The sequence below is a fragment of the Natator depressus genome, chromosome 3 (assembly GCF_965152275.1).
Source record: "Natator depressus isolate rNatDep1 chromosome 3, rNatDep2.hap1, whole genome shotgun sequence".
Lineage (NCBI taxonomy): Eukaryota > Metazoa > Chordata > Testudines > Cheloniidae > Natator > Natator depressus.
In genome coordinates, this window is record NC_134236.1 from 185,034,565 (window position 1) to 185,047,650 (window position 13,086).

The 13,086-nt window shown below is 41.2% G+C and overlaps 1 protein-coding gene across 10 annotated transcripts in view; it reads right to left on the reverse strand.

Annotated features, from left to right (window-relative positions):
- Window positions 1-13,086, reverse strand: part of CCDC88A (coiled-coil domain containing 88A) — a 363,848-nt gene that overhangs the window by 126,958 nt on the left and 223,804 nt on the right. For all 10 annotated transcript variants that reach the window (XM_074949474.1, XM_074949473.1, XM_074949477.1 and 7 more), the window contains exon 10: window positions 4,843-5,001. In XM_074949474.1, coding sequence (XP_074805575.1) covers window positions 4,843-5,001 — 159 coding nt within the window. The remainder of the gene's footprint in view (window positions 1-4,842; window positions 5,002-13,086) is intronic.

Sequence of the window (13,086 nt, forward strand, 5' to 3'; positions counted from 1 at the left end):
CACAGAGGAACAATACTAGTTTTGCACTACTTGGAGGACGACTGTTGCCAGTGAGGTGGAGGCTGGATTTTCCTTGTAGGACATGGGAAATTAAGCCACTCTAGCCTAAGCAATTGTTGTTCCTGTTAACTGAATTGCATATTCAAAATACCACCAATATTTCAAAATATTAGGCAAAAAGTACTTGTTCAACTGCAACCACCTCTTTGTTCAATAAAACACCTCTCCCTCTTCTTTGTGCCACCATTTAATAAATTATTTTAATATCAAATAGATCCCTCAAGTTGAAGGAATTAGAGATCAAAGCATTAAAGAGTTCTTACTAATAAAGCATAATTATTTGTATACGCATATATATCCATTTTGCCTAGACCCATAATTACATGTCTAATACTGTTGAAAATGCAATAGCATGCTTAAGGGGTCCCAACAGCTTCAACTGATGCATATGTACTAGCAGTTTTCATATCCTTTAATGGCATCTGACGAAAATATTAATGAACGTACAAGAACTCAGTTTGATTCATTCAAGCCAAGCATATCTTTTTCAAATGTCAGCACAAGCCAGCTGCAATCTATGAAACTGATATTGAACAAAGAAATCTTGACTTCATATTCCTTACTTCACAAATGTTAAAAATTATTTTCGAATATTATTTTAGGTGCACAAATGACTAGGGGTGTGTGTGTGGCGGGGGGGTGTGCATTTGTTTTAAACCAGCATTTTAGGAACATGAAAATTCCATCTGTTTAGCTACTTGGCCACTTTGTTATTTTCAGTTCTGCCTTCATCAAGTCTTTCATCATATGGTTCTTGAAATCATTTATATACTATGGGTGAAATTCATCCCTTTCAGATGGCCCACATCTGAGTGTCCTCTTCTTTACAGGCACCCCATGGAAAATGCACTATGTGCTCTAGCATCTGACTTTCAAATGCTCACCTACAGATTAATTTTCTTGACCAACTTCAAAATTTTGTTTCATTGTTATCTGCATGATTTAAACTCTATGCTCTCATTTTTAATGGAAAATTTTAGTTTCTATGCTTTTTGTGTAATTTGAACATATTTTGGGGAAAAATAGCTTCTTGTTAATTAAAATATTTTCTGCAATCTAATGTTAAATTTTATTTTGCCCTTAATTTATGTGCTACTGCAACACTTATTTCTATGTTTCTCCAAATCAGTTTCTCTATATTTTTAAATGCTTTCATTTTTTTCTAGAGAGACAAGGTGAGTAAGGTAATATCTTTTATTGGACCAACTTCTGTCAGTGAGAGAGACAAGCTTTTGAGCTTACATAGTGCTCTTCTTCAGGTCTGGGAAAGTAAGGGCAGGTTTACATGCCGCTATTTCACATCTGGTGAAGACACTCAAGCTTCTGGGAGAGATCTCACCCATTGGCTTAACAACTCCACCTCCATGAGAGGCAGTAGCTATGTTGGCAGGAGAGGCTCTCTTGCCGACATATTGCTGTCTACATGGGGGATTAATGTCGTTATAACTACATCGCTCAGGGGTGTGGATTTTTCACACTACTGAGCTATGTAGTTATACCAAAGTAAGCATGTAGTGTAGAACAAGCCAAATTTAAAGTATCACTGCTAAACACAAGGGTTGAACAGAATGTTTAACATAAGTAGTTAATACATATTTCAAGGACTATTCAAAGTTAAGTGGCCTGTTGACACCTGTTCAGTCACAGGGAAGAAAGGAAGGGAAGGAGGAGAAAAAAAACAGCTGGAGGGTTTGTTAGTGCATTACTGTTGTAATAACCCATAAATCCAGTGTCTCTAGTCAGTCCATGATTTTTAGTGTCTAGCAAAGTTATGAATTTAAGCTCCTGGGGATTGTCTTTTAATAGTGTGCAGGTTTCCTTTCAGGACGAGCACTGAGAAGTCAGACATAGAGTGATTTCTCTGGGAAAAGTGTTCACCCACAGGTGATAGGGTGTTTTTGTGTTTGATTATTTTCCTGTGCGAGTTCATTCAAGAGCCTAGTGAAAAGAAAAGGAGTACTTGTGGCACCTTAGAGACTAACAAATTTATTGGAGCATAAATTGTGAGCTACAGCTTTTGTGAGCTACAGCTCACTTCATCGGATGCATTCAGTGGAAAATACAGTGGGGAGATTTATATACACAGGGAACATGAAACAATGGGTGTTACCATACACACTGTAACAAGAGAGCTATTACCAGCAAGAGAGCGGAGGGGTGGGGGGGACCTTTTGTAGTGAGAATCAAGGTGGGCCATTTCCAGCAGTTGACAAGAATGTCTGAGGAACAGTGGGGGAGTGGAGGGGGGGAATAAACATGGGGAAATAGTTTTACTTTTTGCATTGCAATAGTGCAATGACCCATCCACTCCCAGTCTCTACTCAACCCTAAGTTAATTGTATCTAGTTTGAAAATTAATTCCAATTCAGCAGTCTCTCATTGGAGTCTGTTTTTGAAGTTTTTTTGTTGAAGAATTTCCACTTTTAGGTTTGTAATTGAGTGACCAAAGAGATTGAAGTGTTCTCCAACTGGTTTTTGAATGTTATAATTCTTGACGTCTGACTTGTGTCCATTTATTCTTTTACGTAGAGCCTAGTGATTGTCTGGTTTCACCCACATAATTGTTATTGGGGTATATTTTGTCCAATCAAGCCTAGTTTCCAACACCACTATTTTAGTTCACTGATTTCAGGTTCCACACTTGAACACTTGAGCTTGTTCAGGAATGGTAGGTTTGATGACAGATTGTTGATTGCTGCATTTGTTGTACCCAGGTAAGGTTTCGTCAGAGTTGGGAGTTGGTCAGACTATTGCATGGTTTAAGGTGGGACAGTAGAACAACTTCATCACAGAAGGCCATGTTGACATGGATGCAAAAATCCCCCAAGAAAATGAGTCTTAAGAACTTCACCACCATTGATGACAATGTCTCAGTTCCAGAAATCAAAAAAGGTCCCACATAACTGTCTCCCAACAGACATCTTGTAACTTGTCTCTTACCACAGTTCTCAAGTACCTTCTCTACTTTGCCAGTGATGCCGGCTTTGAAGCTCCGTTCATCTCATTTTTCCCTTTCTAGGAACACAGGAATTGCCATACCTCATCAGAACAGTTTTGTCCTGTTTTTGACAGTAGCTAGCCAGATGCTTCAGAAGAAAGAGCAACAATTCCCCATATGCTATGCATCCGATGAAGTGAGCTGTAGCTCACGAAAGCTCATGCTCAAATAAACTGGTTAGTCTCTAAGGTGCCACAAGTACTCCTTTTCTAATTCCCCATAGAAGTCTTTTATGCAATAATCTGCTTATTGGGAAGTTTTTTTCTACTCTCATCAATTAGTAGCTATCTTATGCTTTTAAATATGGTTTTATATTCTTCAAAAATGTTTTATCCTATCTAATGTAACTGTGAATGTTCCAGTCTATATGAATGTCTCATCCTTTTCTGAATCCTTCTAAGGTCTTGGCTTCAATGATATCTGACTATGTGTTCCATAGTTTAATTATGAACTGCATACAAATGTATTTTCTTTCATCAGTTTCAAATTTGCTGCCTTTCAATTTCATTGATTCCCTCAGTTTTCTATGAAAGGAAAGAGAAAGAATAGTACCAAACTGACTTTCTCTATATCATACATTATTTTACATATTTCTGTCATGTGATCTTTTATTTTATCCCTCTCTAAACTAAGTATTCCTAATTTTTTTCAATTTCTCTTCACATGGAAATATTTTCATGTTTCTAATAATCTTTATCATCTGTCTGTAAAACCTCTTCTATTTTCTGTTATATCATTTTTCAAGTTGAGTGACTAGACTTAACACAGTTTTCAAGGTAAGGATGTCCCATCAGGTTATATAATGTCATTATAAAAGTTACAGTATTTTATATCATATGTTATACAGACTAACACTGCTTGTTTTTTGACTGCTGCTTCATAATGAAGACAGGACATTAGTGAAATGTCAAAATGACACTGAAATCTTTTTCCCAAGTTAGTTTTCAACTTAGCAACATAGTTCAAATTATTCCTTCCAATAAACATTACCTTGCATTTATTGAATGTGATCTGCCAATTTGTCTAGTTTTGTTAGGTTCCTCTGAAGTTCCTTACAGACTTTTCTGATTTTGACTACCCTTAATAATTTTGCATTCTGTGCAAATTTTGTGACATCCCCATTCACCTGCTGTTTCCAGACAAAGGTCGTGGCCTTAGTAAAGATAATTGGGCATCCCACTGTTTACCATGTAGAAAATTGTTAATTTATTCTTAGTTTGGTTTTTTTTTTGTCTCTTACCAATTTCTAATTCATGATAGAATTTGAAATGTCTCTTCAATTCTATCTCTCTGTCTTTTCCCATGTTTTATGCATGAAATACCGTCCTAATCCTGGTTCACCATGCCAACTTCTTTTCCTCATTCAGATCATTCCTGAAAACTTCCTTCCCCCATGATGCCCAGAAGAAGTGAATGAAAAATTAAACTTAAAATAAATGTCAAGCTAACTCCCTCCAGGGTGTTTCCCATGTCTTCTTTATGTCTGCTTGTAGACCTGATCCTGCAAGTGGATCTGCATAGATGGACCCATGCACTAACAGAGAGTCTTGCTGACTTCAAATGAAACTCCATGTGGATAGATATTTGAACACTCATCTTGAAAACAACAATTTATCAGACAAGATAGAATAATATATTGCAGAGCAAGAATCTATCAAATTGCTTTCATGTCTTCATTTCTTTCATGTCAAAATAAAAAAAAAGAGAGAAAGCAATATCAATTGGCAACACGTTTTTTACTAAAAAAATAAATTGTACGTGATTTAGAATTGTTTTAAATATACCTCAACTCTAGCCTTGTAAAATACAATATCATGCAGCCTCTCTTTGTATCGGCTGACTTCACTTTCAAGCTTGTCAACTCGGATTGCCTTCTCACGGAGTGCGTCTAACTCATCACGGTACACTCTGGCAGAGCGCGCATCCGAAAGCAAATTCATGTTCTAGAAAATAAAAAATTAAGTTATATGATAGGTAATCTATGAGATGATATATTGTTCATCTCTTTTTCTATTTTTTCACAAACCTAGATGGATTGCCTAATTGGAATATATAAACATAATGTATATTTACACAAATTACATGTCCAGATTTTGTTTCCTATCTAACACTAAAGCTCTTGAAAGGGGGGTTGAGTGAGTTTCAACACACATTTCTTTCAAGTAGAACAAAGAAAAATTACTTCAATGTGATTAAATTCCTACCCAAAAGATCCATATTATTTGTCATTTCTTACATGAGCAACTTGAAAATGCTTTAAAGCAAGTACAAAAACGCTGAATCTTCTTTGTGTGTCTTAATTCTCAATTCAAACCAAAACTGTGATGGGGTATATAGGAAGGGGCAAGAGAGGCCCTGGTGGCAGGGCTAGTGTCCCCCCACAACCCACCATCTGGCCCTGTCTATCATGCATGATAGGAAGGTGACATTTAAAAGGGAGAACCCTGCAGTAAATAGATTGCCCTAAATAGCAATTAAAAGATTGCCCTAAATAGCAGACAGCAGGAGCAACTTCTAATGCTGCAGTATGAACTTCTAAGCAGGAGATCTTCACCCCAACCCTGAGGAAAGTACAGTGGACTACCAGGTTAAGACAGACAGGCAGAGCCTGTCACAGAGCAATTTCCCCCAACCTGTTACATTAGGGATGGATTTTTGGCACCACCCCACCCCCTTTTGCCGTGACCTCAGGGAGGGAGTATCCCTGAAGGTGTAGGGGTTTGTGACTTTCATTTTGATCCCCCAGCTAGAGAGAGAGACTTAAGCAGGGGTGCCATTTCAGATAGGGCTGGGGAGGAAAGACAACTTTAACTGTGATTCAAGGGACCACTTAGGCACCTGAAAACTCTAATTTTTTGCAGATAATAACTTAGAAATTAGCTGACAGGAGCACTGTATCTCATTCCTATATAAAGAAAGAAAAAATATACAAAGAACAATTAAAGCCACATTTTAAGTGCATACATAAGATTAGAACAATCAGGAGATAATACAGCAAGATATTGCCAATCCCAAACCTTGAGGTATCAGTTCTGAAGCCTTGACACAGATATCAGATACGCATGTTTGGATGTTAGCAGCACGGATCTATAACAAACAAATTTTGGCAGCCAAATTTTATAGATTTTTCAGACTGGCTTGTGTTTATGTTAACTGAAGGGTTTATACAAACAGTTACAATAAATACGAAGGATTAAGTTAGAAGGATGTTTCTTGTGTGTTGCTGTAAGGATTAGTGAGAGTAAACATCACCGCAATGAAATTCACAGATGGTACTGAAGGTTATGAGACTGCCATATCCTCAGAAATGTTAGAGGAAGTATAACAGGAGATAAGAATACTTACCAGCAGGAAAAGAAGGAGATACAGCCGACAGCTGCAAAATGGCTGCTTGAGGGCAGCAGCTCCTCAAAAGGTATTCTGGGGAAAGGTCCTAGAAAAGTGCAACCACACTCTGGGGAGATTTGATAAAATCCAGACATTCACAGAGGAATCAGTGTTTCTGTGTTACAGCCGATGGACCTGACCCAAAGCCCACTGTAGGCAAAGGAAAGACCCCCCACAGACAAGTGGGACTAAATGGTAGAATAAATGGCCGCACTGGTGCCATTCACTAAAAAATTAGAGAGTTGGAAAAAAATTGGGAAAATTTTAAGTGTATTTAAAACAATATTTTTGGTGGTGGCAGCACACGCTTGTTTCTTCACCGCAGGGTGGTCTATTCTGCAGTGCTATTCTTGCAGCCTGAAGCTTCCAAAGCTGGCCTGTCTGTGAGGATAATTATCCTCTGAATGTGCCTGGTGCAGCAGCCCCCTCCCCCACCTGAGCAACCTCATATCTATTGGTGTCACAAAGGGCTTGCCTTAGAAGCAAAAGGCCTTTTAACATGTTGACATGTGAAGGGTGAGGGGCAGATCATAATGAAATCTACAGCAAGCATCTTCCGGCCTAAGCACAGAGCTTGAGAGCTTCCTGCCTCCCACCATTACCTGAGCATGTTTGTTTCAGGAATGAAAAAGTGTTGCAGAAGCTCCCAGCCCTACCAGATAAACCTCTGCATTCTTATTTGCTGAGCAAAGAATAGGCCAGTGAGGGAAGGGGGGAGAGGAGTGAGCGACGTCACTCCCAGCCAGTGGTACGAAACTGGGTGGAGGCGTGGAGGAGACCCCTCTGCCTCACCTAAATGGTCCCCCTGGACTTAAGGAGGCCCACAAAATGCAGATAGCAGGGAAGTGGGGGCAGTGTCGCAACTACCCAGTGTAGACAACTGGGTGTGGTCAGGTTCCCCCACCCCCTGAGGGAGGAATCACCAAGGACTCTTGTTACAAAACCCCTGACAATGCTGAGCAATACTAGTACTGAACTAGTATTTTAAAAAAATGGAGTCACTGATGAATGAGAACAAAAGTACAATACAATTGCCTTCAGAAGAAAAAAGAATTTCTTGTCACTTTAACAGTAACATATAGTAAGGACAACACAGAATGTTTATTTACCTTACTAGAACTGTCATTTTTCGAGATGTGTCGTCCACATGTATTCCACTTCTCATGCACACAAGATCAGACACTTTTGAATAGCAGTGTCTGTTGGAGCTGCATCTGTGCCCTGCATGCTCTCCAGTGACTGATAGCTTAGAGAGCACAAAGCGTGGTGCGGCTGCAACCACTCTCAAGTTTCTTCATCAAAACAGAATGCAGATTGCCAAATAGCCCACAGTAGCAGGGAAGAAGGGCAGGTTGTGGAATATATGTGTATAACAGATGTCAAAGAATCACTAGTTATAGGAAAGTAAACTGTTCTTTCTTCTTTGAGTGATTGTCCACGGGTATTATGGTAACCCATGAGCAGTAAATAAAGACCTGGAGATGGGTACTTTGAGTCTACTGAAACAATGACAGTAGGACAAGTCTGCCAAAACAGGTGTCAGGATCAGGATGTGGATGGTCTGACCTAGTGGTTAGTGTAACCCCCAAATTTGACATTTTTGTGTGTAACCCCAGAATTTGACAGTATTCAGTCAGCCATCTTGTGTGTCCAGCCACTGCTAGCTAAAGAACAAATAACACATAGCTAGGAATAATCGTAGACCCTGAGAGGCAAGGCCAGACAGCTGCATGTTTGCAGTTTGTCTAATCAGAGTGGGAGGGATTTAATGTACCATGAAAATGGAAGAATGTTTGGACAGTCAACATTGGTTAGGAGCCTCTGACATACACGTTTTATTGTTATGACTAGAAATGCTTTAATAATAAGAGATAATGAGTAGTTTGCTGAAACTGGGAGAATTGGTGACCCACCGGGGTTACTTATGGTGACCCACTAGGAATCATTATGAGTTATGTGCTTTAAGTTCGCTATAAAAGATTAGGTGAAAGAATATACTTTGAAGCAATCCGAGGAAGCTTTTCTTTGGGCAAGAATCTGGTACCTAAACTCCCCAGCAACTGGACAGAAGGAGGGCCCTTGGAAGGCTGGTTGCTGATTCCTCAAAACCATTTCGGCCTTTGGGTATATAAAATTTTTGGAATGCTCTAACCCTACTGCTACAGCTTGTGTATGTGTGCGTGCACACATGTTTAAGACATAATGAAAAAGTAGTGTTAGGTAAAAGCACTTTGGTTTGTGCCCATCATTTAGCAGACAGAGGAGCTGACACCGCCTGGAGAGAAACAGTTAAGTTAAATCTTAACTTAAATCTCCTGTGTGTATATAAATCTCCTCACTGTATTTTCCACTGAATGCATCCGATGCAGTGAGCTGTAGCTCACGAAAGCTTATGCTCAAATAAATTGGTTAGTCTCTAAGGTGCCACAAGTACTCCTTTTCTAGTTAAGTTACTACTGCTTTGGGTTCTGAAAACCCTGGGTAAGAGTTAGAGTCAAGGCCCAGCCTAGTATTAGAACCAGGACCCTGCTTAGTGCTTAGAACCAGGGACAGGAGTTGGGAGCCAGAAGCCAAACCCTGAGCAAGGAACGAAGCCCAGAGCCAGAGCCAGGGGTCAATAACCAGAGCCAATGGTCAGTGTCAGAGTCAGAAGCTGGAGCAAAGAAGCAGGACAGGAACAAGACTGGAACATGGCAGGGAGAGGAGCGACTGTAAATGGGTGTAAGTATTAAGCAGCCAGCAACCTGCTGCTGAACATAAATGCAGACCTATTGGCTTCTTCCAGACAGTTAGGCAGGCCACCCAATCAGGTGATTCTGCTTCAGCCCAACTGGGCTTATTAGCCTGCCTGAAGACTGAACAGGCTAAGTCCCAGGCTCAGCTGAGGGATCTCAACCCATGTTTCCTGAAACAGATGTATGATCTGGAGCCCTGTACCAAACAGCAGTGTGAACTAAACTCCAGGCAGCTGCTTTGCAAATCTCCGCGATTCAGTCACCTTGCTTGAGCTCTGGTGGAATGGGTTCCAACTTGCCCAGGTGAGTCTAAGTGGACTACTGTGTAGCATGTTTTAACAGAATCAGAGACCTATTTCGACAGTCTTTGAGTGAAGACTGGTTGACCCTTCATTCTCCAAGCAAATACTAGGATCAATCTAGGAGAATTCCTGAATAGCTTTGTCTCTCCAGATAGTAAGAAAGAAACCTGACCATGTCCAAAGTGAAGTTTAGCTTTTCCCTGCATGGCATAAGGCTTGGGGAAGAAGATGGGTAGGTTGATCATCTGATTAATATGAAGGTCAGAAACCACTTTAGGTAAGAACTTCAGTGAGGCCTTAAAATCATTTTATTTTTGTCTAAGACTGCATAAGGTGGCCCCACCAAGAGGGCTTGACTCTCTCCTATCCTTCTGGCTGAGCTTATGGGGACTAAGAAGATGGTCTTCGTGGATAGACTGTACAGGTCGTCAAAGGCTCAAAAGGAGGATCCATAAAACCTGTTGGAATAATGTTGAGATTATAGGAGGTTGGAGTCTCTCTGACTGGAGGGTAGACATGAATGAGTCTTTTGAGAAATCCAATCACTATCAGAAGAGAAAAAAGGGTATAGCCTTCCACCAGGAAGATATAGCCATCAGGTGCTCTCTTGTGGAATTGAAGGAGAGGCCTGAATGCTTTAAGGCGAGCCCTTATGGAACAGATTTTTGGTATGTTAATACAATATTACCAATTAGACAGGTCTTAGGCCAGTAGTTTGCATAGGTATTTAATATCTACAGAGTCAAAAAACAACCTCCTATGAATGCTGAGAGTCATCTGAGGAGTGCAATATTCCTCTCTTTTCTCAGAAAAGTCATCTGGACTTTTTCCAGCATTTTTTTTTTTTTTTGAGTTAGAGGAGGAAAAGGATAAGAAGCGATAATATGGGCTGAGACATAGCTGTCTGTGTTATCTGATGTTTGAGAACTGGTTTTTATGTTTAATCTATGAATGGAAGAAGAGTTTGGCTTTTGAAGGCCTCACTAAGTTTTCTAGTCTGGTGAATAACACATTTATGATTCTGTGATCTTTGTCACAAGGAGCACAAAATAAAGTCACAATAGAATGAAACACAGAAAAAGAAAAAAGAGTGCAGTGCCCTCATTTCAATAGACAGTAACATTTTAGGGGAAAGCATTTTGTGAGAAAAATGGCTCATACCTGGAGGCAAATGGCTATGTCCTTGAGGCTGAAAGGAAACTGGAGTAGCTAAGTACAGAGAGAGACCGGTAAGGGTGCAGAAAAAAAAAGCCAGGGTTGTACAGTACTACTAGACAATCTGCTTATTATAGAGAGTATGAAGGGACAACCCAGCTCTCCTGGCCATTGTTGCCTGGGAAAAGAGCCTTATTTAAAAGAGAAAACAATTCAAGGATGCAGACAGAACACTGGAAGAGTCTAATAATGCAAAAGTCAAGATACTTACTCGTAAGTGTTTTGTTTCCTAAAGCAGATTTCTCATGAGTACTGTTGTGTTTCTCCATCCTGAACAGCGCTCAGGGTGAGTGAGCTTGGGAAATGCAATAGTTCTTTTCATATTGTCTGTTGAATAAGTAGGTCCCAACAAATTGGGCAACATAAATTCACAAATAGAAGGCTTTCAGAAGCACTTCCTTTGCCCCCTCATGATTTATGCAGTGTTACTCATTTCAGCTTATTTCTTGAGATTGAACTCAGCATTTCCCAACAATTTCCCTTACCAGGAAAAAGGAATGGTTACTTACTATAACTGTGGTTCTTTGAGATGTCATGCAGATGTGTATTCCAAGTACATGTATGTGCTCTGGAGCTGAAGACTTTTGCCTAGCAGTACCCATAGAGGGGTGGTGCTCCTGGCTTTCGCCCCTCCCCTGGCTACATAAGGTGGTGCCACCCTGACCCACTCAGTTCCTTCACACCAAACGTTCAGGGGAAGATGCCGATGCAAAGGGGATGGAGGGTGGGTCATGCAATACATGTCTGCATCACATCTAAAAGAACTATAGTTACAGCAAGTAACCATTTCTTCTTCTTTGAATAGATGCAGACGCATATTCCAAGTAGGTGACCAACAAGCAGCACCCCAATCAGAGGCAGAGCTCAGAGTAAGGACCAGAGGACAGACGTTCCAACATTAGCATCTCGCCTTGAAAGAAGCATTGAGTGCATAATTTGTCCGTAAAAGTATGCACGGACAACTATTTGGCCACCCTACAATGCCCAGTATGGAAACATCATCATGGAACACCACTGACGTTGCCTGCACTCTTGTCAAACGCACCCATATCTGTTGAGGGGCATACCAGATGCTATCTCGTAAGCACTCCTGATGCAAGATGTTATCCACCTGGAGATGGTCTGCACCGAGACCCCTTGACCCTTCATACAGTCCGCATCTGATATGAATAGGTGAGAAGAGGTGCTGAGGCACAGAACTGTTCCGTCCTGTCCAGAAAGAAGGCTAGACAATAGCTAACATCTACTGTAGAGTGGCACTGCTCCTCTGGAAAGGAATGCAGTTCGGGAAAAAATACAGGCAAGTACACCACCTGGTGCAGGTGAAATTGGGAGACCATCTTGGAAACAAACTTCAAGAGTAGTCAACCTTGTTCCTGGAGCACGGTGTGTAAGAAGAACCAGCCATGAAGGCCTGTAACTCACACTCTCTCCTGGTCAAAGTAATGGCTATCAAGAATGCCATCTTCTGAGACAGGAGGGACAGTGGGCAGGAAGCAAGGAGCTCTAACGGAGACCCAATCAGAGCTGCTAAAACCATGTTCAGATTCCACAAGGAGGCTGGCTCTTGGACTGGAGGATGTAGGCGGGGGAGCCCTCTGAGAAATCTCATCACCAAAGCTTTTGAGGAAACTGACTTCCCTTCGATGGGCAGATAAAAAGCTGATATTGCTGCCACATGCACTCTCAAAGAACTGAGTTCTAGACCAATTCCTGAAGGTGCAGCAAGTACTCCAAGATGTCCTGGCTGGAAGTGTCTGCTGGACGGGTCCCATGGGCTAAGGACCAAATGGAAAACCTCTTCCACTTCACCAAGTAGGCTGCTCCAGTGGAAGGCTTCCTACTGTTAAGTAGGACCTGTTGGACAGTCTCTGAACAACATCCCTTCCTTCTCATTCAGCCACCATGCCATCAGGGACAGCAGGGCCATCGCTAGTTGAAAGGTGAGGCCATAGTACTGCTTGAGGAGGTCGCGAAGGAGAGGAAGCGGCGTGGAAGGCTGAAATGACAGTGAGAAGATCCAAGAACAAGTGCTGTCTTGACCACACCAGGGTGATGAGAATGAGTCTGGCTCGGTCCGCCTTGAGCCTGGCAATCATAGAGTCATAGAACAACAGGGTTGGAAGAGATCTCAGGAGGTCATCTAGTCCAACTGCCTGCAGGACCAATCCCCAACTAAATCATCCCAGACAGGGCTTTGTCAAGCCTGACCTTATAAACTCTAAGGAAGGAGATTCCACCACTTCCCTAGGTAACCCATTCCAGTGCTTCACCACCCTCCTAGTGAAAAAGTTTTTCTTAATAGCCAACCTAAACCTCTCCCACTGCAACTTGAGACCATTACTCCTTGTTCTGTCATGATCTGGGTAAGGACCGGTATAAGAGGGAA